Source organism: Globicephala melas, chromosome 6 (genome assembly GCF_963455315.2).
Source record: "Globicephala melas chromosome 6, mGloMel1.2, whole genome shotgun sequence".
In the NCBI taxonomy this organism is placed as follows: domain Eukaryota; kingdom Metazoa; phylum Chordata; class Mammalia; order Artiodactyla; family Delphinidae; genus Globicephala; species Globicephala melas.
In genome coordinates this window covers 45408234-45432469 of record NC_083319.1, presented here as the reverse complement: position 1 = coordinate 45432469, position 24236 = coordinate 45408234, and the positions used below count along the sequence as shown (strand labels likewise).

Here is a 24236-nt window from a genome sequence, read left to right as displayed (position 1 = left end):
GGCATGAAGAGGTATAAGTTTCTAACCCAGGATTTGGCTTCCAGCATCATACGAATTGTGCCTATAAATTTCATTCCACGCAAGGTAGCGTTTACTAACCTTTAAGTAGTTCACAGAGAACAATTCAGCCTTCCCATTCAAATGGTAACACATGAAACATTTGGTATCCCCCAAGTCTGTTTACTTTCTGACTTAAAAAAAAATGGTTTTAAATAGCTTTCTTACCTATCCTCATTACCAACAGGTCTTCTAAAAGTATTATTCCTGCTATTATATAGAAAATGACAATTATAATGGAAGAATTTAAATAGGATTAAATCCAAGGTTGTTTTTTGTTGTTGTTCTTTCCTTTCTCTCTTTTTTTTTTTTTGGCCACACCATGTGGCATGTGGGATCTTAGTTTCCCACCAGGGATCAAACCCGTGCCTGCTGCACTGGGAGCGTGGAGTCTTAACCACTGGACTGCCAGGGAAGACCCTAAATTCATAGGTTTTAAATACACACTGGAGTGCAAACTCCATCTTATTTGTTTCCCAGTGTCTAGTACAAATAATATTAATTATTAATTAATATGTATTGGCTAAATGAACAAATAATAACCAGAGTCAACAGCCAAAATGCATGTCTCGGAGATAAGCAAAGACAAGAAGATTCATTTTCAAGTATATTTGCTGAATTTCCAATATGTACCAGACACGGTGCTAAGGGCTTTCACATTTCCTCCTCATACAACTCAAGTGGGCAGATGTTATGATCTTATGTTAGAGATATGTAACCTGAGGCACAGAAAAAGTTTAGTAACTTACCCAAGAATCCCAAACCAGGTGTTCTAATTCAAATCTAATTCAAACTCCAAGCTTCTGTCCTTGAGTTTTTGCCAGATTTATCTAATTATAGCAAATACCTGAGTGCTTATTACTCTCGCTTCTCACTTCAAGCTCTCCTCAGAAGATTCTGACTCAGTAGTTGGTGGGGGTCAGGAATCTATGGCTCTGGTGATTCTGAGAAACATTTCAGGGGTCTTCGGTCCCAGCTGCCCATTGGAATCATGTTGGCAACGTTTAAAAACTCCACATGCCTTGGCCCTGCTCTAAACAAATCAACGGGAAGTAAGAGAGAAATCCCTAGGTCTCGATATTTTTTAATTCTCCAGATCATTCCAGTGGGCCTCCAGAGCTGGGAACCACTGGGCTCAGCTCTACTATACTGACAATAATATTTAAGGGGTTTACCCAGCCTCCTCTAAGCACCTCTCCACCCCTTGCCTTTCTTCCCATACAGTGTGGGCCAGGAAAAAGCCAAGATACTTAAATGAAAAGAGGAACAGAAGGGAAGGAGATCAAGAAACCATTTGTGACAAGTGATTAGGGAAAAAAAATGAGAGCTGTCGAAAGTGGTAGGGGGAGGTGAGGGGTGAAGAGAAAGGTTTGAGATTCATCACTGAAACAATTTACTAACTCTAAGTGGAAGTTACATAAAGCTGACACTCATGTGAGCATATTGCTCTCAAGTAAAGATCGTGCACTTTTCTGTGGAAGTCAAAGCAATGTTTACAAACTCATATATTTATCCTTCCTTGTGACAAGGCTTGAAGATCAGAAATTCTGTCTGGGGACTTCCCTGGTGGCGCAGTCATTCAGAATCCTCCTGCCAATGCAGGGGACACGGGTTCGATCCCTGGTCCGGGAAGATCCCACATGCCGCGGAGCAACTAAGCCTGTGCGCTACAACTACTGAGCCTGTGCTCTAGAGCCCGCAAGCCACAACTACTGAGCCCATGCACCACAACTATGGAAGCCCACGCACTCTAGGTCCTGCGTGCCGCAACTACTGAGCCTGCATGCTGCAGCTACTGAAGCCTGTGCACCTAGGGCCCGCTCGCCACAACTAGAGAAAGCCCATGCGCAGCCAAAAAGAAAAGTTAAAAAAATACAAAGAAATTCTGTCTGTGTCTTCATCGTTCTTATTTTACAAGTGGGAGTACTGAGGCATGCTGGGAGAATGAAGTCCCCAAACTGGTTCCCAGGCTTTGTTGCCACCTCTGCTGTAAGGGGTGCATATTTTCTCTGCCTGTAAAATACTCATGGGCATAGACAACTACAATGCAATATTTGGGAAAACAGAAATATGGAATACCTTTATGCCATCCTCCCTCCCAAACAACTGGAGGGTCCAAAACAATTGGAGCAAGTTAATATGACGGAAATTTATGTTATACTTTGATAATCAGAAATAACTTCAGTTATGTGGCATATGCCTATTGGATCTGTTTCCAAAGGGATGAAAACAAAGGAGAAGTGAAGTGCAGAAATTGTAGGTATCTATACACTTCTGGTGGGAGAAAATGACGTTTTAAAACTGCTGATTGTGATCTAGCAAGTGCTGCATTCCTTTGTATCAAAAAGAAAAACCAGGGCTTCCCTGGTGGCGCAGTGGTTGAGAGTCCGCCTGCCGATGCAGGGGACACGGGTTCGTGCCCCGGTCCGGGAAGATCCCACATGCCGCGGAGCGGCTGGACCCGTGAGCCATGGCCGCTGAGCCTGCGCGTCTGGAGCCTGTGCTCCGCAACGCGAGAGGCCACAACAGTGAGAGGCCCGCGTACCGCAAAAAAAAAAAAAAGAAAGAAAAGAAAGAAAAACCAGTGTTCTCCCTCCTGCCTTCCTCGCCTGGGCAGTCCTTCACCCTCACTTAATGAAACAGAACAGGTGATGCCTTTAACTCCTCTTTCATTTAATCTCATTAATGCAGTCTGTTGGGATTCTCATTGTAGGGTAACATAGGGACAGTCGCGTTAGACCTCTAATGAAAAGTGCAATATTTTTCGATTAGACTTTTAATTGCTACGTGAAAATGTGTGAGGATGAGCTCAAAACCAAAGCTGAGGCCACTGGTGAGTTTTGCATTTTCTTCTTTCTTCTGACACTTAGCTGTACGAACTATCCTTCAGGCAAGACAGTAAGCGTTTATAAGCTCTCGGCAAAATAAAGTGATGGCTAAGTGCGGGAACAATAAAATATTTTCTGACTTGAGCATGTATGTAATAAATAAGTCACTCAGGCTTTATTTTACACTGGAGAACATATTTATATATAAATATTATTATATCCTAGAGCAAATTATCAAACACATAAGTTTTGAGACTGAATTCATGTGGTCATCTGCCCATTACACTAACATGAGGTTAACAGTGTGAACATCCATGTCACAATTTTGTCGCTTTGATTTTAGCCATTGTCATTACTATTGTTAAGATCATTTTACTTTTCTAATTTTTTTAAATTTTTTTTTTTAAATTGGTTTATCAATATATTATGGCAGGTACTTTCTCATATGTAAGAAATCTGTTTTCAAAAGAAATTCTATTTGGTTGAATGATTATTAACAGGTGAATTATGTTTGGGTTTTTCTTCTAAATTTTTTGTAAGTAAAGTAGTACATAGTTCCCTAAACACACATTATCTCATAGCATAGAGAGATTTTTGAGCATTCACTTTAAAAATATTTCAGGTCAAGATGGTGCATGATTTTTTTTGTTAGTACTAGAACAACAGTTGGAAATATTAACATGTAAATTGATATAATTGTTCGTTTCAAATCATATAAGCCTAAAAATTGTTCAAAAAAAGTTACTAAGCAAATTAAAACTCCTAAAATATTATATTAACTCAGAAGTACATTTTTCCACAATGCTAGAGCTTCCTAGTGCCTGTATTTTTAGAAAAGAATAGCTATTGTTTCAAGGCAATTATTCACTGATTCCAGAATATATATATTTAAAGACTTTATTCATGAAATAAGCCATTACCAGCAGATTGCAGTTCTGACATCAATGGAATCTTTAAACAACGATTTATCCTTCCTATTGACAGACTTACTCAGGATATTGTTGTATTGTTGTTTAGAAATTAATAACACTGGACGTATTAATGTCTATGTACTTAATCCTCTTTGGGTCTGAATTACAATTAGCACAGGCTGACAGGTAAACTTAAATGTCCCTTTCTCCCTTGATTTGGTGTTAAAAAAACAAACAAACATGAATTTGTCTTCTATTGTAAAGTTACATAGAACACTTTAATTTTAGGAGCTTATACGTGTGTGTGCGCATACACACACACACACCTCATTTTTTAAATGAACTGTATGAACAAATGTGCCTTTACATTTTAAAGACAACCAGATATTTTACTTTCCTCTTAAATTTTAGTGGAATTAAAAGGAATATTCCAGATTAAAGCTGCAGCTTTTTTTCAAGTTACTACGGTAGAAATTTTAGTGTTGTGCTTAGCAACTGGTTTTCACCAGTCTTTTTCCTCTATTATTTCCCCCAAAATAAATATTTCTGCTGCTTTGAAGTAATTCAAGCCTCTAAAGAAAATACTCAGAAAAGCTCCACTTTTTCCTACCAATTTAGACCACCTGGTAGCATCAAAATGCCTTTGGTAGAAATTAATGTATAAGAAACACAGCTAACGAATGGAGCAGCCATAAACATCTCCATGCAAATGTTGTTATAAACTATCAAGCAATGATTATGAATTTGCTGCTTGTAGAAAAACAGTTCAGACGAAACTTGTGAAAATGAATTTGAAAATCAGGGTATCTGTTCTTAGTACTTGGTCATCGTTGTTCACAGAACTCCCTCACCAGCTTACGTAAACACTGAATAAAGCTGTTAGGGATTACGTGCAGCATGATGGATCTGATGAGCTCAAAAATAAGATAGCTTGGGTCCTATAATATTTAGGATTATGCTGGTAATCTCTTTAGGGAAAGTGTGCAGTATCAGCAGAAAGGCACTTTAGTCTTCAAGGGAGCTAGGCACTCCTAATTCTATATTTGTTGAGTGGCTAAGCCTTTGCCTACCTTGATATAGGGCCTGTGTGATGTTTGGAATAGGGTGAAATTATAAGAAGGGGCTTACTGGAGTGGCATCCCAAGTTATCATTTTACCCCTAAAATAATTTCTGGTGCTGCATACAGGTGAGAATACATTCGTTTAAATTCTAAGTGTCTCCTTTTTTGAAAAAGGCTGTCTATATAAGGATGAACTAAACCCAAATGTGTCTTTCTCCAACCTCTGAACTTGTTCTTGTCTCTAGAGATGAAATAAAAATTACGATTGTTTTTTCAATTCTATAATTTCTTTTCAAAATTCAATTCAGAAACAATGGAGACTGAGTTGCAAGTTTGCTAGAACATAAATGATATAGAAATGTAATTCTCAATGCAGAAACTTACAATATATTTTTCTATTGTAGCATTGTCTATGTTAAAAACAAAATCAAATTTCTTGCAGTTAATCCAAAAAATGAGTTCCTAAAATCTGAGTTCTTATAGAATGATCACTGGTATCCAGGTGTTCTCCCATAAGTGAAAGATCCCTCATGTCATGTTGGAGTGCCCATTCAAATGAATTTTTCCCTACGTCAACCCTCTGATGGCAAAGAAAGTCTTTGGGGCTAATGGTAGTGACTGTTCTTTTTCCATTTCATTCTCTCTCTCTCTCTCTCTCTCTCTCTCTCTCTCTGACACACACAAAACTGGTGTAAATATCTCACCTATGTTCTAAAGTTTGTTTATGTAGTTATTTGCTGCATCCATGGCTAAGGGCATGTTTAAAAAAAAAAACATAAGTGTTTGTAAATATGTAAGAGGGATAAATTATAATACTGTTCAGTTTTTGACCATCCAAGCAGACTGTAGGACATTATGAGCCAGTTAAATCAAGCTCTTATTACATTAGGAAGAAAAATGTTAATATGGTGCCAACATTCTGATCTTATATGGACGTCGTCCTCACGTGGGACAAGAATCCACCAAGTATCTCATGCAAAGATGAGATGCCACGTTTATTTCACAAGGTTTCTCTTTTCAAGAACGAAGGCATTGAAATTGGATTCTGATCACTGTATTTTAGACTATGTCCTCACCTTTGCCCCTGTAGTCTTGGTTTGTCTCTTTTTTAACACACTTCAAGAGATTTGGTCTTTCTTTACCACTAAGCAGGAAGAGACTTTTTTTTTTTTTCTTAGTTTCAAGTTCTCTGAAAAACTTCTGAGAACTTCAGGAATGGTCTCTACCACATCTATCAATGGAAAGAGTGAGAAATAGTACTGTGTCCTTTCCACCCCACACTTCAGTTGCTTAGGGTTTTCTTGGTGTGTATGGGGGACGGGGGAGTGTTAATTAGTCTTCCTGTTTCAACCTTTGAATTGTTTACCTTCAAATATATAATTTAGTGGCTTTATTTTTATATTTCTCAGCCATGTCCCTGTTAATTGGCCTTTTCAAGTATTCTTGAAAAGAATGTAACATAGGAACCACTTCTTAGAGCACAGTGAACAGTGAAACTGGGTTGAACCACATGAAATCACCAACGTTGACTATCTCCTTGCACAAAAGAGTGGCAAATTCATATGGTTCAATATGATATATGTGACTACAGATAAAAGCATGATTGTTTGATAACTCTAAAAGAATTCTGCTATTTATTTTTCATTTAACCCCATTAACTACCCTGTTTACTTTCTACGACCCAGCTCAAAAGCCACCTCGTCCATCAGATCTTGCCAGCTTTCCCTAGTTGAAATCAATGTACTTCTTCCAGGTTTAGTTTAGCATTCATCTCAGTCTGCCCTGTGTTGACGTTATGTAGACCTGTGTGGGGTTGTACAATCATTGTATTCACTTTGGAGACAGAAACTTGGTTTTGCATATATCTGTGGCCTAAAAGAAACAAATGCTTGCTCAATTGCCTTTGCTGGGGCTGTCTCAGAGGATTTTCACTACCTCCATCAAAAGAAGCACTTTGAGTAATTCAATTATTTCTAATAGTTAATAGAATTTTTAGTACAGTGTTAGATTTACAGAATAAGTGAGCAGAGTTCCGTATATCCACCTACCCTCTCACCTACAATTTCCTCTATTATTAATAGCTTGCATTAGTGTGATATTTTAATGAACCAATACTGACACATTATTATTTACTATAGTCCATAGTTTACATTAAGGTTCACTCTTTGTGTGGTACTGCTCTGTGAATTTCTATGAGTTTCGACAAATGCATAGACATGTATCCATCATTACAGTATCATACAGCACAGTTTCACTACCCTAACAATTCTCTGTGTTTCACCTATTTATCCCCCAAACCTGGGACAACCACTGTTTTTTTTGTTTTTTTTTTTTTACTGACTCCAGAGTTTTGCCGTTTCCAGACTGTGCTATAGTTGGAATCATACCGTGTGTAGACTGTTCAGACTGTCTTCTTTCACTTAGCAACATATATATATAAGGTTCCTCCATATCTTGTCATGGCTTGATAGCCCATTTCTTTTCAGCACTGAATAATATCCCATTGTCTGGATGTGCCATAGTGGGTTTAGCCACTCACTTATTGAAGGATGTCTTGTTTGTTTCCAGTTTGGGGTGATTATGAATAAACTTGCCATAAACATCCATTTGCAGGTTTTTGTGTAGACATAAGTTTTCAGCTCACTTGGTAAATACGTAGCAGCACAATTGCCGAGTCATATGGTAACACCATGTGGCTGTGTAAGAAACTGCTAAACTGTCTTCCAAAGGGGCTGTACTATTTTGCATTCCCACCAGCAACGAATTCCCTTTGTTCTGCATCCTCGCCAGCATTTGGTATTGTCAGTTTTTTTTAGATTTCAGTCATTCTAACAAGTGTGTTGTTTTAATTTGTAATTCCCTAATATAATATGACATTGAGCATCTTTTCATATACTTATTTTCTGTCCATGTATCTTCTTTGGTGAGGTGTCAGTTTTGATCTTTTGCCCAGTTTTTGAAGTCTAAGAGCTCTTTGAATATTTTGCATAGAAGTCCTTTATCAGATATGTGTTTTACAATATTTTCTCTCAGTCTGTGACTTGTCTCTTCATTCTCTTAATGCAATTAGATTTTTAACATAGAAAAGCTGTATTTTTTCATCTTCTAAAAAGAGGCTTTTTTGCTCTTTTGATTTTTTCTCCAGAGAATTAACTCTGCCTGGTCACTCTGAATCATCTGTGTGACCTGATGTGTGGAGTTTCTCCATCCCTGCCCTCCTTCAGTGAAGGTGGTGCTGCATAAACTTGAATTTCCTATTGAAGTTTTCAGCTAAATGGAGACTAGAGAAAGGGGTTCAGAAACAAATTAAGGAACTAAAGAGAGACAAGTTTTTTCACTGCAGCACAACAACTGCTGTTTTCTTCTTTTTATAACTGGAAGAATTAGCTATCAAAGAGGATGCATGTCTTTTTTTCTTATATAAAGTTGTCTTCACAGAGAGTTGGAGCTTGAGGGCAGATACCCTGAGAGTTAAATTGTAGAAGGTCTTTCCTTTCTCTCTTCCAGAACTTCTCAAATTTTACTCTGCATCACAGAGGTTCTCTTACAGTACAGATTCTGATTATGTTGGTCTAGGGTAGGACCTAAGTGCCCACATTTCTATCAAGCACCGAAGCCATGTCAGTGTGATGGTCAGGGACCACACTTTGAGTAGCAGATCTCAAGACAGCACTATGATAGAGGAGAGGAATGTGATGAGTATCCATCATGACTATTGAACTCTATGTTAACTAATCGGCTTCCGTGAGACGGGGCAGCATTCCAAATGTTTCATTTCCAGAATTACCATGGCTAGCTGAAATGAGTTCATTTCTGTTTCAAACACTGTTTGACCTTCTTAGATTTAACAAAAGAAGAAAACTTGGTGCAATTCCATTTCTAAAATAGAAAAACTGTTTTTTAATCTTCTCAAGAGAGGCTTTTTCACACTGAGGATCCAGAGAGTGAGCTAGCATCCAGAACCCCAAGAGGGAGTCCACAGAAGAGGGGGGACACACTGCCATGCAGTGTTGTAACATGAAGAAGATGTAGGCACAGCTGACAGCCATTAAATCTGCAAAGGAAACCGGTACACTGGATGTTCATTACAGTAACGCAAGATGTTTCTGGGAATACCCTGGCTTCTCTTTCTTCTGCCTTGGCAATTAATGACCAGAGTTTTTTTTTTAACTAACCCTTCAATTGTCTTACTGCCTTTTGAACAAAAGAGAAATGCCTAAAAGACAATAGCAGAATCTGCTTTTCCAGAATCCTGTAAAGTTTTGTATTTCCTGTAATGCCAGCGAAATTAAAAATTCCATCAATTCTCATAGTAGCTAAAACTGTAATTACCTGGACATCATAGAACATTTCTTATCAAATTTGAATACTGCCCTGGGAGCTTGTTTCAAAGCAAATTCTGATGCAGTTGGCTTGGGCAAGTCTTGATAGTCTGCATTTCTAACATGCTCACAGGTCCTGCCGATGCAACTGGTCTACAGACCACACTGTGAGTGGTCATGGGAGACATTAACTGCTTTCAACCTGAATGATGTCAGGTCCTACACACACATTATCTCATTATAATTAACACTTTGACAGGACAAGATGTACTTAATGGGAGTTAATTCAAAAATTATGAGTTTAAAACCACCACGACTTACAAAAGTGATTTGCTTTGCTTCCAAGGGGGATATTTAACTTATTATCAGTAATGCTACTAATGATAATACTAATTTCTGTCCTTGTTCTCTGTTGGTCTTCGTTGGTCTCATTCTCTGTTGTTTCACTCTTCTGGGGAGTCAGAGTAAGCAAGCAACTCTTTAGGGGTAAATGCTAATATGCAAAAGATAAATCAACTCCCTTCATGATAATCCTACCAATTATGCCTTTGGAAAAAAATCATTTTTTGCCATTATCTTATGATAGTATTTTTTTTTTTCTTACTGTAGTTTCCAATGATATACAGTGTAGGGAATTATAGTGATATAAAAATAAGTGGTATCTTTAGATCATTCAGAAGCTGTCTATCAACTGAATAGAACAGAAAGTTCACACAGACCACCACCCTGAATACTACAGAGAAGAGCTTGAGAAGAAAGAGTGACCCCAAATACTGATAGATGTGAGGGCATTCCAGTAGGAATTAGAGTACACTGAATTTCATGCACTATATTTGGTATTTAAGCAGGATGCTGGGATTAAGATACTCTGTGCCCTGATGAGATAAACGAGAACACAAACCTGATCCAATATCTGGAATCTTTTCAAATTAACCGCATAACATGGTACAAGGGCAAAGGCTCAAAGACTTTTACTTTTTTCCTGAGGGTCTCATTTTTCCACACTTTCATCCCACCCCAATCTTGGAGCTATTTTCTGATAAATCAAAGTTACAGTGGAACCAGATTTCAGGAATACCTGCTTCATCTTTTGGGGCTGTTGCTATGTGATATCATAAAGTTTTGTACCTAATAGAGGTAGATACTTAATCTGCCAATGAGAGAGGAAAAGAGTACAAACAGGGATTTTAATTCAGATTTGCCACAAATGATACATGAGATACAATCTAAGTAGGAGATACAACTTGGGCTACTGAGACCATCTGCAAAAAGATTTTTAACCAAAATAGTCATCTGTATTGGAAACTTTTACATATGCAAATTGTGCTTCACTCAGACATTAAGAGTTCTTCCCGCACTGCCCACTTTTAGCATAACTGTAAAATTCTGGGAAGGAGGAACTGGCAGGCAAACCCAGTGTCCAGGAATGGGAGTTATCCTGGTTATGGGTAGATGCTTCATATTTCCCTTAAGAAAACAAAAGATGCTGCAAGTATAGCCCCCAAACAAAAGCCAGGAAATATAGAGAGAACTACTGGTCACTCCTTAGTATTTTCAGATTCTGGCCTTATCCCAGGATCTTATTTCCTTTGCGGGTGGCTTACGTGCTACAGAGAATTCCTTGTTAATAATCTGATTCATTTAATTCTCAATGCGAGCCTTTTATCATATCAGGATCACCAGGGGGCCTTTTTCAAAATACATATCCACTCCAGCCTTGAGATTTTGATTTCTTCTCCTCACCCCAAATATGGAAAATCAGTATTACTTAAAGCCTCTTTCATAAAAGGGAGTGTCAAATCTTTTGGTTTTACTGAAGGAAAAAAAATTAGGACTATTGCTTTAAGGAGTTATAAGAATTCTCTTTCAGGCTCCATAGAAAATATTTTAAAAGAAGTATGACCTGGACTCTGTCCTCAATGGATTTAAAATGGCCAGAATATAAAAATGGCCGGGCTGAGGTATAAGAGTTGGAATGGTAAGAAAGGAGAGCCACAGGAGCTCACACAGTCAAAAATGTTTCCACCAACCAGAAAGTACGTAAAAGGTCCATTATTACTACCATTCCTTACGGATGCTTTTAACAGTTAAGGTATTTTGATGAATCAAAGTGATTCATTTTCTAGTTAACGCATTAGCCCGGATTAGTTTATTTAACCTTGATACCTGGTGTCACAGCTGGGGCTTCTGAAGGAGTAGAACTAAAGATATGTATGTTTTGAGAAGCAGGGAGAATGAAAAGCATGGTGGCTTTGTGTGATGCTGTGTTAAGGGCCCCTCAGCAAGGAAGGGCCTTCAGGAGTACTCCAGGGTGAGAACTGCCGTCTTCAAAGAGGGAGAAATATTTGGATTACTACCCTGCAATCGTTGAATAGGACCTGCCTGCCAAATCAGGGGATATTAAGTTAGTTGTGCTTCATGAATTATTCTAATATGAAGTAAAACATCAAATTATTTTAAATCTTCCCTGACACTCTTTGATGCTATAAGAATATCATTTCCAAATAAACAATATATGATTGCTTTTATAAACAAAAAAATTTAATTGGTAAATAAAAATTAACTACAGTCTCCACAAAGGCTTACCAATAGAAAAATGTAAGAGAAAGGACGATATAAGAAATTGAAAACCTGATAAATGAGCACATCTCAAGCCATCTCTCAGGGCACTGCAGCCCGTTTAAATTCGTCTCACAGAGGCTATTGTTGAATTAATCTATGAGTCCAGCAAAAGTATGGAAGTTGAACTCCCTCCTCAGCCTCTAGCACCTTCATTGTCACAGCTGGTGAGGTCCAAGCCACCAAATCCTCCCTAGATGTTCAGTTTGAAGCCACGATAAATAGCTTGTCTCTAGATCTGCAGTCACCGAAAGACAATCGCACAGGAAACAATGACTGGTGTAATGGCAAGACATTTAGAAATGGCAAACATTGGAGCAATAATGTGATGTGTTGTCGTAATTAGTGTCTGAAATACCCTGCCTTGAAGATGTGCTTTATAAAATACATAGTGTGAACTGTGAATCTGTAGCTCAGAAGCAGTTTATTTTAAACGAGAGAAAAGGAAAAGGATTCGTACTTTAAATTATTTAAATTTATATTCACCTATAATAAACCTCAGATGATCTATTCTGCCATAGTAGGTAAAAATGGTCATAGATTTTCCAAACTGATAACCCCTTCCCACACAACAGGCTTACACATACACACTTTTAAGTGACTTCTTTCTCTTTAAAGATACCGTTAAAATGTTTATGGTTCTTCAGGATTACATGTTGAGCTAGAATTATAAATATGTATAAATATGCAGATGCTCTATCGAATCATTCCTTATCCCATTTGTATTTCCGAAGTTGTGTAAGATAACCTTTGTGGCTTTCCAGAACATCTTCTCACACCCCAGGGGGCAAATTACCTCTATTTTCATTTCCTTTAGACTTAGATCATTTTATAATTAAGAACTTATTGAAGCAGATTCTCCCCATGTGTAAGTTACTCCCTGGGGAGTAATTTATGCAAAGAGCACCTCTGACTTAATATCATATAAACCTAACAACTGTACAATGGATACCTGGGATTTTTAGTCAATTTTGCAATCATTGTAAAAAATCCACAGTTGGAAAGGTTACACTGGAAAAAAAAAAAAAAAAGACAAAACCTGGTACAAAAAGCTTATAGTGTCATTTGTTTGGGTTTTTTAATGATTAGATTTTTTAATAAAAGAATAATAATGTGGCTTGTCATATTTTTTGTCCAAAAACATCAGAAATAATGATGTTTTTGATGGTGATGATGAAGATTGACATTTTGTAGCTCTTTACTCTTTTCAGGGTACTTCCACATAAAATATCTCATTTAATCCTCACACCTCTATGAAGTTTGTCAGCTAAGCTTTACAAACCAGAAAACAAGATCAGAGATCTTTTTCTTGGTCATGGGCCCAATCATTAACAGATTAGGTACTGGAATCCAGGGTGACAGAACAGAATAGAGTGACATCAAATCTCACATTTTTTTCATATCCCACAATTTTGAAGACAAATCCTAGTTCATACATAAAATCAGAAGCAAATAGAAACACTTATTCTAATAAGTATTTTAGTTGAATTTGTCTCTTCTCCTGATATTTTTATCATTATCTCTTTAACTGGTGCTATTGGAATAATATAGGAATTCAAAATTGTATTTGTATTTTATCTTTGTGAGAAGCAGAGAAACGGTTACTGAATGAAAGCTCAGGAAAATCAGCTAATTTCCCATCATCATTTCCCGAGTCACCTCAAAGGCGTCATTAACCACCTGTATCCTCAGTTTTCTCATATGAAAAATAGGGACATAACTGAATTTTTTGCTTATAAAGATGATTTGAACTTACTGCGAAATATTTAAACAAAATTTAATGTGCTCCCCTAAAGCTAAGTATTAGTTTTTTAATGAAAACAATAAAAAGAGGGTTATGTCTTGCATTTATTTGTTTTGTATATTCAAGGGTGAGAAACTGTAGAAAAGCATCCAAGTGGCAGATTGATGTATAAAGCATTTTGAAGCATATTTTGCATAATTATTTTAAATTGGGAGAAGGAATAGCAGATCTTCCTACTGTATATAATTTTAACAACACTGAGAATACTATCAGTGACGTAGGAATTACTACATTCTAAATAAAGTTTATATCATGGATTCATCCATAACCTCAAAGCTGATGGCTTAAAATCATCTTTCCAAGAGATTCTATACACGGGTGTCTACAAGACATGACACCAAATTGCACACGTGCAAAATGGAAATCCTGTGCCTCACCATATTCCACAAAGGAGTTAGCTTACCAACCAACCATGTATGTCAAACCTACTATTTAATCTTACACCCAAGGCTGGGAAGCTAGAAGTCACCTTTGATTCTTCATCAATTTCCACCTCTGTATCCTTTCTTTCTTTTATCTTCTCACCTCTTCCATTGAGCTGTCTTTCTGTTTGCTTCTTCCTCTCCATTTATCCTGCCACCGATGTAACTCACACCTTCAGCTCCTAACACCCAGGTTAGGAATAGTCTTTTAGTTAGTTTCCATTTGTGTCTGGTTAACCTGCCAAACTCACCTTTCTAAATTACCCAAACCATCACTTTCATCATTTCTTCATTCACTTCTTTGATTCCTTATGGCCAGTGATGTCAGGTGAAAATTCCTCTGCCTAACTCCCAAGATCTTGATAATCTGACATCATTCCCTCTATCCAACCACATGGCCCAAGTTTCCATTAGAACCAAGTTGCTTGTCTCAGCGATCACAAGCCACAATCATCCGGGGCCTCCTTCATTCCATTCTGCTTGCAGAAATGCCTTTTGCCTTGTACTTCCTACACAATATTCAAAATCAGAATGTCTTCATCTCCAATGAAGTTATTTCAGTTCCTATTGAACTAATAGTACCCATATGCTTTATTATTTTTCCCCTGATATCGCCATGTCTTCATTTAGTTTTATTAAATTATTAGTGTCATTAGTATATCTTATCTTGTGTCAACAACCTTTATTATTTTAGTGGATATATAGATGCTTAATAAATATTGAACTGATTCATCATTGCCATTTTCACAAGTAATCATCCAACCACTTAATGTATAAAGTCACCTCCACCCCTTCCAGTTTCCCTTATTTACTTATGTAAAATAATATTGAAATAAGGCAATGTGATCATTCTCAGTGACTTAATGTTTGAAGTGCAAAATAAGAAAACCAAAGCCACAGGTTCAAGGGATTTTTAAGTCACACTACATGAAGGTCAAGTTCAAAAAAAGGAGAAAACAGTGAAAGCCAAAGTTTAGAAAGCTTCTGGTCCCTGGTTATATTTTTTAGTTTGAGGAAAATAAAACAAACAATGGTAAATGGATGCCCTTTACTTAGAAGAAGCAGCTGGGGGCCGTTCAAATAGAAGTGGGTGATCTCACAGCCCCACCCCCATCCTAGTGTCTTCAAACACTGAGCCATGGCGGGGAGAGGTGGGAAGGGAGATCGGAGGGCGAAAAGAAAACAACTCCATAAGCTCAAAAATGTCTGTTTTCCCCTTTCAGCACAAATTGAAGTGATACCATGCAAAATTTGTGGCGATAAATCCTCTGGGATCCACTACGGAGTCATCACGTGTGAAGGCTGCAAGGTATGGGACTTTAACTCAGTACTGCCAACAGCATCCACGTTTGCCTCAGGCATCTGTGTACTTCACAGTGCAAGAGGTGACACCTTTTGAAAGGCCTGCTAAAGGATTCTTGTGCCTGCTGCTGACACTGAGGAATTCTTGCTTGGTGGGTGGGTGGGTTGATTTTCTGTTCTTTGGCCTTTTACGTTTTTGTCATTGTCTAACTCATCAGCAGGTGCTTAAAAATGGATTAACATTTAAAAGCTTCAATTATTCACATTTACAGAGCTATAAATACTGATTTACTGTTTTAACAGTTTTGTGTCCAGTAAACTCCATCACATTTATATCAATATGAAAGGTTAAAATAAAGATTATAAGCTAATGGCCATGTATTTATTTATTTGCTTGAGAAAGCCGTCGAGATAGCAGTTGCAATATGCATGTGACCATCCTTTATTCTCATGTTCCAGAAAAATAAAAGAAAACTGGAAGCATGGAATGTTAAAAGTGGAGCAGATAATCTCTGATCAGTTAAAAATCATCTGCCCCAACTTCATCAATGAGATCCTGAGGTCTAAACGAGATTATGTCATATGGCCCATGTCACTAATCTAGTTAGTGAAAGAACATGGCCAAAAGCATGTTTCTTTCTCTGTTTTTCATGCTCAGTCTAGTGTTCTCCTCCACAACAAATCCAACCAATTCTTCCAAAGACAGACTAATTCCTATGAGCAAGTTGATTTTTAAAACACAAAGCTGGAGGAATAGCAGTTAACATAGACTTAATCTGAAATAAGAGAAATTTGAAACTTAAGAGTAAATGTTTAAATTTAATCCTTAGAAGGAAAGAAAGGGTGAGAGACTAAATATCAAGGGGGAAATGAAAACAGTTCTGCAATTTTAAAGGGCAGTATGTAACCAGAACAAATGAAATGCAGACATAGTCCAGGAGGGGAAAGCGATAGACTGGCAAAGTTATTGGCAAAAGCAATTATATTTTTGATCAAAGATGCAAGCAAAGTGAATCATTAATTTAAGGTCAGTAAACTGAAGGAGATGCGGCACAATCAAAAATTCTAAGAACCAACTTTAATCTTATAAGACATTCAGATATAAATGAAACAAAACGTACTGTAACTCAGATAGTCATGCTATGTGAAAAATTGGCAGTGTCTTCATAATAGTCTCAAAAATTATGATTCCTGGAATTGAAACTGGAGGGAAGAAAAGAAAAAGGACTAAATGAGAATAAAGTAGGGGAGGGATGCAGAGGGGGCAGAATAACATGAAATGTCCTAACCCATTAACATACTGACTGGCTTTAGAGGTGATTAGCAGTAATCCATCTTTGAACATCATGAGATGTGCCTTGTATTCTGTTCTTCTGCAGACCTATAATTAAGAATTGCATGTTATTCACCTTAATGCAAATTTTTCAACTTATCACAAGACACGTTAAAGCAAAATTACGAATCAGCAATTTTTTACCCTTCTAGAATAAGTTATTACTTCCTCTGGGCAGATAGACAAACAGTTTTCTTCATAAACACTAATAATTTTGTTTTCTTTTTCTTAACTTATTTTTTATTTTTTTGGCCATGCCACGTGGCGTGCAGGATTTATTCCCCCAACCAGGGATTGAACCCATGCCCCCTGCAGTGGAAACACAGAGTCTTAGCAACTGGACCATCAGGGAATTCCCCTAAATACTAATAATTTTGGAATCAGACACCTCTCCAGTGAAATCACTTCCACCGTGTTGGTTTATTATGCAAGTTTAAGAGCTCTGGTCTAGTTTACACAGTACCCATGAAAAAATGTTTTGTAGCTCAGTGTCAAAGTGGAAATGTTTTGTGTTTCATTGTATAAAGCCGTATTTAGAAAATGTCTGTTTTCAAAATATGAAGCTATGGTCATGTTAAGGAACTAAACATTTTAAGCAGTGATTTCCAAAAAAGATTTAACTACTGAACAAATATATTCCAACAGGTCAATAGTCAAGAACGAGTATTTAGGCTCCTGTCATCTTTTCTATTTAAAGAAGCAATCCAGGATCAAAGAACTTATGCTGTCATTTTGAAGCATATTCTGAGGTTTTAGTCAAAATGATACTGTACACCACACAACTTCTTTTTATTTCATGGAAAAACCCACATCTGTAAATATGCTACATTTTTCTCCAAATAGCAAACTCAAGAAATTCTGCTCAGACTAAGATATCAATGTCAGCACATTTAGTATCAACCTCTGAATTTTCATAATACTGTTTTCAGATCAACATAAACCACCCATTTTAAATAACATCATTTCCGCTTGTGCACTTATTCAAGTTCCTTTTCATCCAATAAAAATTTAAAACGAAATCTCTTTTTCATGCCAGAAACCTCATTTGCAGTAATGAGCAACAGATAAGCAAGAAATGTCTCACAATTAATGTCAAACTGGCCTTAAATTAGGGCTGTAGCTGTGACTTCAAAAAAGTCTCTTCTGTCAACTCCTTTGCTAAGTGGCACTTAAGAGTATCTATCCATAGGTAAAAACCACACAATTCTCTTGTAAAATGTAAATTCCAAGTCATCTTCAATCAAGACCGATGAGCTGAGGTTATGCCTTCTGACAGCTTTCACAGTATATGAAGTACATCATTTCAACCTCTGGGGGCTTAGATGGGATCTCTTGTTTAAGGGCTCCATGAGTTCATACAAACTGGCCAATTGGATATCTTATTTTGCCACCACTGGTTCATTAAATAAATAATACGCATGGATCTGTGGGGGCAAAACTAGCTCTTGTTGTTGAATGGCTTGAGGATTACAGCCACAAAACCAATTGGCACTCCTCTCTAAGGAGGTACTTGGCCACTCATCCCTTTCTGAGGCTTTTCATAAGGTTGGCCAAGCTCTCTGTTACAGTGCCTTGCCAAGCCATATGGAAGCCTGAGGCAAAAGGAAAATTGATAATTTTAATTCTGTTTTTATGTAAACTTTTGGGGAGTTTGCATTAATGTTGATTTGTAACATGTAAAATCAGTGTTAAAATGTTTATCCTGAGTACCACATCTTTTGGCAACCCTTAAATGTGTGACCAATGTGATTGCCTCACCCGTCTCACCCTAGTCCCAGCCCTGCACTATCCTCCCATTGATAGTTGAGGAAACTGTTTGACAGAAGTCAAGTGACCTCGTCCAGGCCTCTCAGCGAGATGGGCATTGCGTGACCATCCTGGACCTTTTCTAGGCTTCCTCCTTCCGAGAGATGATAGTACAGGATATCTTTTCCTAAAATTTCTCTTGGTAAATCTATTTGTAGATCACTGCTTTGTTTGTAGCACTTTGCGCTTTTGCTGTATTGTAATTCAAGGACAAGGAGTGATGAGGGAAACTAATTAAATAGGTGAATGAATGGGTGAAGGATACTTTCATATCTCTGGAGAAAATGTTTATTTACCCCAGTAGGATTTTTGGTAAGAGAACTAAGGTGGGCGGTATCCAAAGAATTAAAAAAATAATCGACTCAGCTGTGGGTTTATTTATAAGGGTGATGTATGGTCCAAGGCAGTTCATTTTGTACCAGAAGGACCTAAACGTACTTGCATGAAGACCTCCTAGATCGCTACAGCCTGAGGCCAAGCAGAGAGCATTCATTCAGCTTTTACTTATTGTCTGTTTTCTACTGAGCAGTTTTTATACCATATTTCCTTTATTCAAAGATGTGGTTGACTCTAAGGTACATCACTGCTTAGAAAAACAACCTTCCAGATACATTCTGGCCAAATACAAAAATTTCCAAATGGATAAAAATGCATCTTCGAAACTAGGAAGATAGTGGCGCATATGGAACCCACACTACTCAGTACCCAGAGTTTCTCACTCCCACAGCACTTGACACACTCCTGTGTTACTGTCCCCATGAAGTTTTGTCATACGTGACACTCTCCTCTGCCACTCCCTTCCCACTGCTCTCTGGGGGCAGGAACTCTATTCTATTTTACTTTGCATAGAACATCACGGATGTCTTTAGTACACATTGATTGAATGAATGAATGAATGATACCTTCATATCTCTGCAGAGAGTCCAAATTTTCCCCAGTAGAAACATCTGTAAGCAGTCCAAGGAGAGGTAGCCAAAGAATTTTAAAAAGTGAACTCAGTTAACGACATTCACTGTAGAAAATGTAGCTATCATCTCTGTTAATGGTCGCTTCTTATAAATTTATCTCCCTCCCATTCTCTTTCTCCCTCTAGGGATTCTTTAGAAGGAGCCAGCAGAACAATGCCTCTTACTCCTGCCCGAGGCAGAGAAACTGTTTAATTGACAGAACCAACAGAAACCGTTGCCAACACTGCCGACTGCAGAAGTGTCTTGCCCTAGGAATGTCGAGAGATGGTAAGGCATCGCCTTCCTACTTCTGACTTAAAGGCTTTCAAAATAGAGAGCTAGTGGGAAGCAGCCGCATAGCATGGGGAGATCAGCTCAGTGCTTTGTGACCACCTAGAGGGGTGGGATAGGGAGGGTGGGAGGGAGATGCAAGAGGGAGGAGATATGAGGATATATGTATACGTATAGCTGATTCACTTTGTTATAAAGCAGAAACTAACACAACATTGTAAAGCAATTATACTCCAGTAAAGATGTAAAAGAAAAAAGAAGGCTTTCAAATGTATGCTTTTCTTTTTTTCATTCAAAATTATTTAATTGCAAGGCTGGATAACTGAAAAAGAATTTTCCATTAAAAACAATTTCAGAGCCAGGAAGTATAAATAATATGCTGGTTACCACGTATATGTCACTCTAGGGCAGTGACATGATTAAACAGAAATGGCTTGAATCTTATGCATGCATCAAATGGATGCTTTGCTGGAGTCTGTTTAAGCTGCTGGAAGAATTCTAGACAAAGGGATAAGAAGAAAAGAAAACCACATGCTGGCAGTGTATTAAGAGGAAAAGTAAGAGCAAATAAATATATAGTATTGCCTATAACATAGGAAGAAAGGAAAGACTTTTCTGTAGCTCATGGAGCAACCTGTGCTAACTAGGTTAGATGAAAGCCACATAGTCCTAGATCTAAAGGTGACCACTTGTCCAAGTTTGCCTGTGAATGAGGGACTTCCTGGGATGTGAGATTTTCTGAGCTAAAACTGGAAAGTCCCAGGCAGACCTGGACCCCTTGGTCACTGGGTAAGTCTGACTGGTGCACAGGTTGCTTGGTATGTGGAGATGCTAAGGAACAGACCTTGCTTCTGGAGGAAGCCCAGAAGCTTAATTAATGGATGTGGACTATTCAGAGGCATGATGAAGATCAGAAAGGCTGTAGCAGAGCTCCACGTCTTAGAAGGGTTCTGTAGATGGTGTCCCTTTCAGAATAGACTCAGGTGTGTAGTCCACCTCACGCCCAATCCAAATGGGTGACTTGGCACCCCAACTGAACTTCTTAGATTAATGAAAGAGGACAAATAAACTCACACAAAGAATTTCATCTAGCTTTGTGTCCATTTTTAAGTTTTCATCCAAACGGATTCTTTCCCCACTGATGTTGGCCGTAGCACTCCTGTACTGGGTTATGAGCAGCCCTGTGTCCTGGGGCCGTTTCTGTCTTGTTCCCACTGTCCCCTCAGGGTCTGGTTAAAAGCAGGCACCTAAGTGTTTGTTGAATGAATCATGGAATTCTCTTTTACCTAGAGCCTGAGACACAGACAAAGCCCCTGATAGTCATTCTCTTTACGTGAATCACTGTGGATTCTGTGTCTCTGGTCACACTCCCTGGAATGAAGTTCAAGGCAGTGTGGACCAAAAAAGAAAGAAAAAAAAAAAAAGAAATACTTCTAGATTTTAAAGAAATATAGATAATTGGCATGCACTATCTCTTGGTATAAAGGGATTTTATGAGTTATTGAATTAAATGCGGGCCTTTTAGTCATTTGGATAAATTTAGCTCTGCATAGATGGTCTCTAAACATATACACTGTTTACTTCTTAGCTTGCATTCTCCAGATAGTTGCATCTTGAATTTCTGTTTACCATTTCTCTAATTTCCAACCCACATAAACTTGTCTTGCACAAAAGTATACCAGTGAGGTATATTTAACCCCCAAAATAAAAAGAATCTGACGTTGAGCCTTCCAGTTTATAGGTAGCTTCTAAAGCTACAAGATGTAGGTTTCCAAAACTTTTCTGTGTATTAGCTGATTTTGTTTGTTTGTTTTTCTAGATTTGCGAATCACATACATTTACTCGTAGGGTAAATTTGTAGCCCTGTGTACTTGCACATAACTAAAGTGAAGAAAGTGGAGGGTGGAGATTAAATGGTTTTCAGAATTTCTTTAGTGAAATTCTGTGGGAATTCGAGTTGATAATTTTGTACTTCATTTCTGTAATATGGAGGCAGCGTAATAATTGACAGTATCTGAAAAGTTTCATTAATAATTCTACAGAGAGACTAAGCCATTGAGTATTTGCCTTTGTTGCTTCTTCCTACAATAAAAGGAAGTATCTATTTGGAAAGAGAGATCACGTGGGTCTGTGCTGGTGAACAGAATCATGAGCAAGGGATGGGCATATGGTCCAAGGCAGATTCAGTGACGTCAGCCCACAAAATCTAAGAGGTTGTCTGAATCTCATGACATAAAAGAAATATATTGTCGGGGCGGGGGTGGGGATGTGGGGATCGTTTATGGATAGAGCCGCCGTCTATTCTCAAGGGGGAAGAAATTTACTACAGCATAAACTTCTGTGCAAGAAAAAGCAAGATAGTATCTAAGGATGCTGAGGATTAAGGATAATGATCCATCTTAATTTTAGGTCCAGAGACAATCTTGAGGCTTCCAGGGACATCTTTCAAAATGCCTCCTTAGCATGGCTTGTGTCAGATTAATGGCGAGGAGAAATGCTCAGGAGTGATAGTAGTGGCTGGGAATGAGGAGAAGAGGCTTCAGCAGAAGAAAAACGTGATTCTGTCTATGGGAAAACAAATTCTTCTTTACTCTTTATATAGAGGAAGTTTGTTATAAGCCTTGAATATATAGGGTACTTTAAACTAAATAAGTCACACTAATACCTGGGAAGCTAAACAGGTTTTATCTCCTATTGATAAGTAATGCCTAGTATGTGGTATCAAAGGATTATGAAGCCCTGAGGTTATGGTTAATTAGCTATGTCTAGTAAGGGCTCAAGAATAAGAGGTAGTATGTGTCCTGCCACTAATTTATTATACCTACCTTCTACTGATGAAGCAGATATTTTCAAAGTGCTTTAGCAGTAGTACCAGTAGCCAAGGTAAGATGCCCTCACACCTAACTTCTATATACACATCACCCAGCTTCCCTCAGACATAAAGTAGCATCTTCATTTTAATATTTGCATTTGTTTTCTGTCAGTTATGCCTGGCTCCAAGAATATTTACTTCACCATATCTGGTCACTAAAACAATATGACTGCTAGTAGATGGCTTGATATAACTGTTGACTCTGCTGGACTTTCATTCTCTCCTGAATTTCAGCTTCTATAGTGGCGTATTAGTCATGGGAGATATATGAGTAGACAACAAACTCAGCAGTAACAAATTTGTTCGAATTTAGCATTGGCAAAGAATCAAAAGTCAAATCCACTTGGAATACATACACATGTGTTTATGTGTATAAAAAGGTGAAGGTATTGCATGTATACGTGTGTGTGAAGTGACAGCATACATATGTGCACTGAATCTTCTCCACTATTGTATTTATTTCTTTTTTTAACTGGACCCTTCACAAATGTTAGTTGCCGGAATCTTCAGTGTCAGGTGTATTAGCACTACCAAAAAAAAAAAAAACAGAAAATATTTTGGCATCAATAGGAAGATATTGCACCTCAAAGAAAAAGCATTATACTCACCTTGCAATAATGAAGTATGTGTCCTCCTAAGTGACATGCCTCTATGAAAAAATGGAAGCTGCCCTACACGGGCAGGTGTCACAGATTTAGCTTCTTGTTATCCAGAATGGCATGGTCCAGTGTGGTATCCACGTGTTGCTATTTAAATTTAAGTTTAGATTTATTACAATTAAATAAAATTTAAAATTTAGTTCTTCAGTCACACTAGCTATATTTCAAGTGCTCAAAGCCACATGTGCCTTGTGGCTACCATATTGGAAAGTGCAGGGAATATTCCATAATCACAGGAAGTTCTGTTGGAGAAGTGAAGGGGAAGAGAGAGAATGTTTTAAAATTATGAATAGGGTTGGGTAGACTGAATCCGATTTTTTTCTACAAATCTTAAAGCACTATAAAAAGGCATAGCCTTGAAATTTTAAAGTTAAATTAAGACTAGTTTCCTTGATAAGTAGTGAGATATAAACATAAAGCATTTTACAGCCAAAGATAGTAAGATAAAATAATTTCCAAAAGGACTATGGAAAGTCATAGATGATAGTTCTACAACGGGGTTCCTCTTGATACCAAAAACATGTGTCTAGTTGTCATGTGGTAGGAAGCAGAAATCTTTGAAGAAGCATCATCTTTGCTGTATAGTTACTCCAAAAACTTCCATTCCATTTAGAATCCCACAATTCATATAGATATGAAACGATTTCCAATACTTTTGCGTAAAATGGTTCTTTGCTAGTGTGGGATCAAAATGAGGGTTAAGAGCATATCATGAGCAAATACTATCATCACTGAATATTTATAAAGCACTTGCAATGTATACAAATTGTGCTAGTTTCTTTGAGAGCTAGCAGTTTAACAAGAGGCTGTCTCCGTACTCAAGTGAATCTCATTAACAGAATAATTCAAGTTTGAGAGGGTCAAACATGTAAACTATGTGCCATTCTGATTAATGGGTAGTGGTAAGAAGAATGCAAATACTTGAAAATATAATAGTAATATAGCCTTTGTTAAAATAGGCCCATGAAGTCATTTGTAGAGACGTGGATGGACCCAGAGACT

General features: G+C 37.7%; 1 protein-coding gene across 3 annotated transcripts in view; it reads left to right on the top strand.

Moving 5' to 3' along the window:
- The window catches only part of RORB (RAR related orphan receptor B), a 195919-nt gene that overhangs the window by 116284 nt on the left and 55399 nt on the right, over window positions 1–24236 (top strand). For all 3 annotated transcript variants that reach the window (XM_060300842.1, XM_030876997.2, XM_060300841.1), the window contains exons 2-3: window positions 15248–15333; window positions 19559–19700. In XM_060300842.1, coding sequence (XP_060156825.1) covers window positions 15248–15333; window positions 19559–19700 — 228 coding nt within the window. The remainder of the gene's footprint in view (window positions 1–15247; window positions 15334–19558; window positions 19701–24236) is intronic.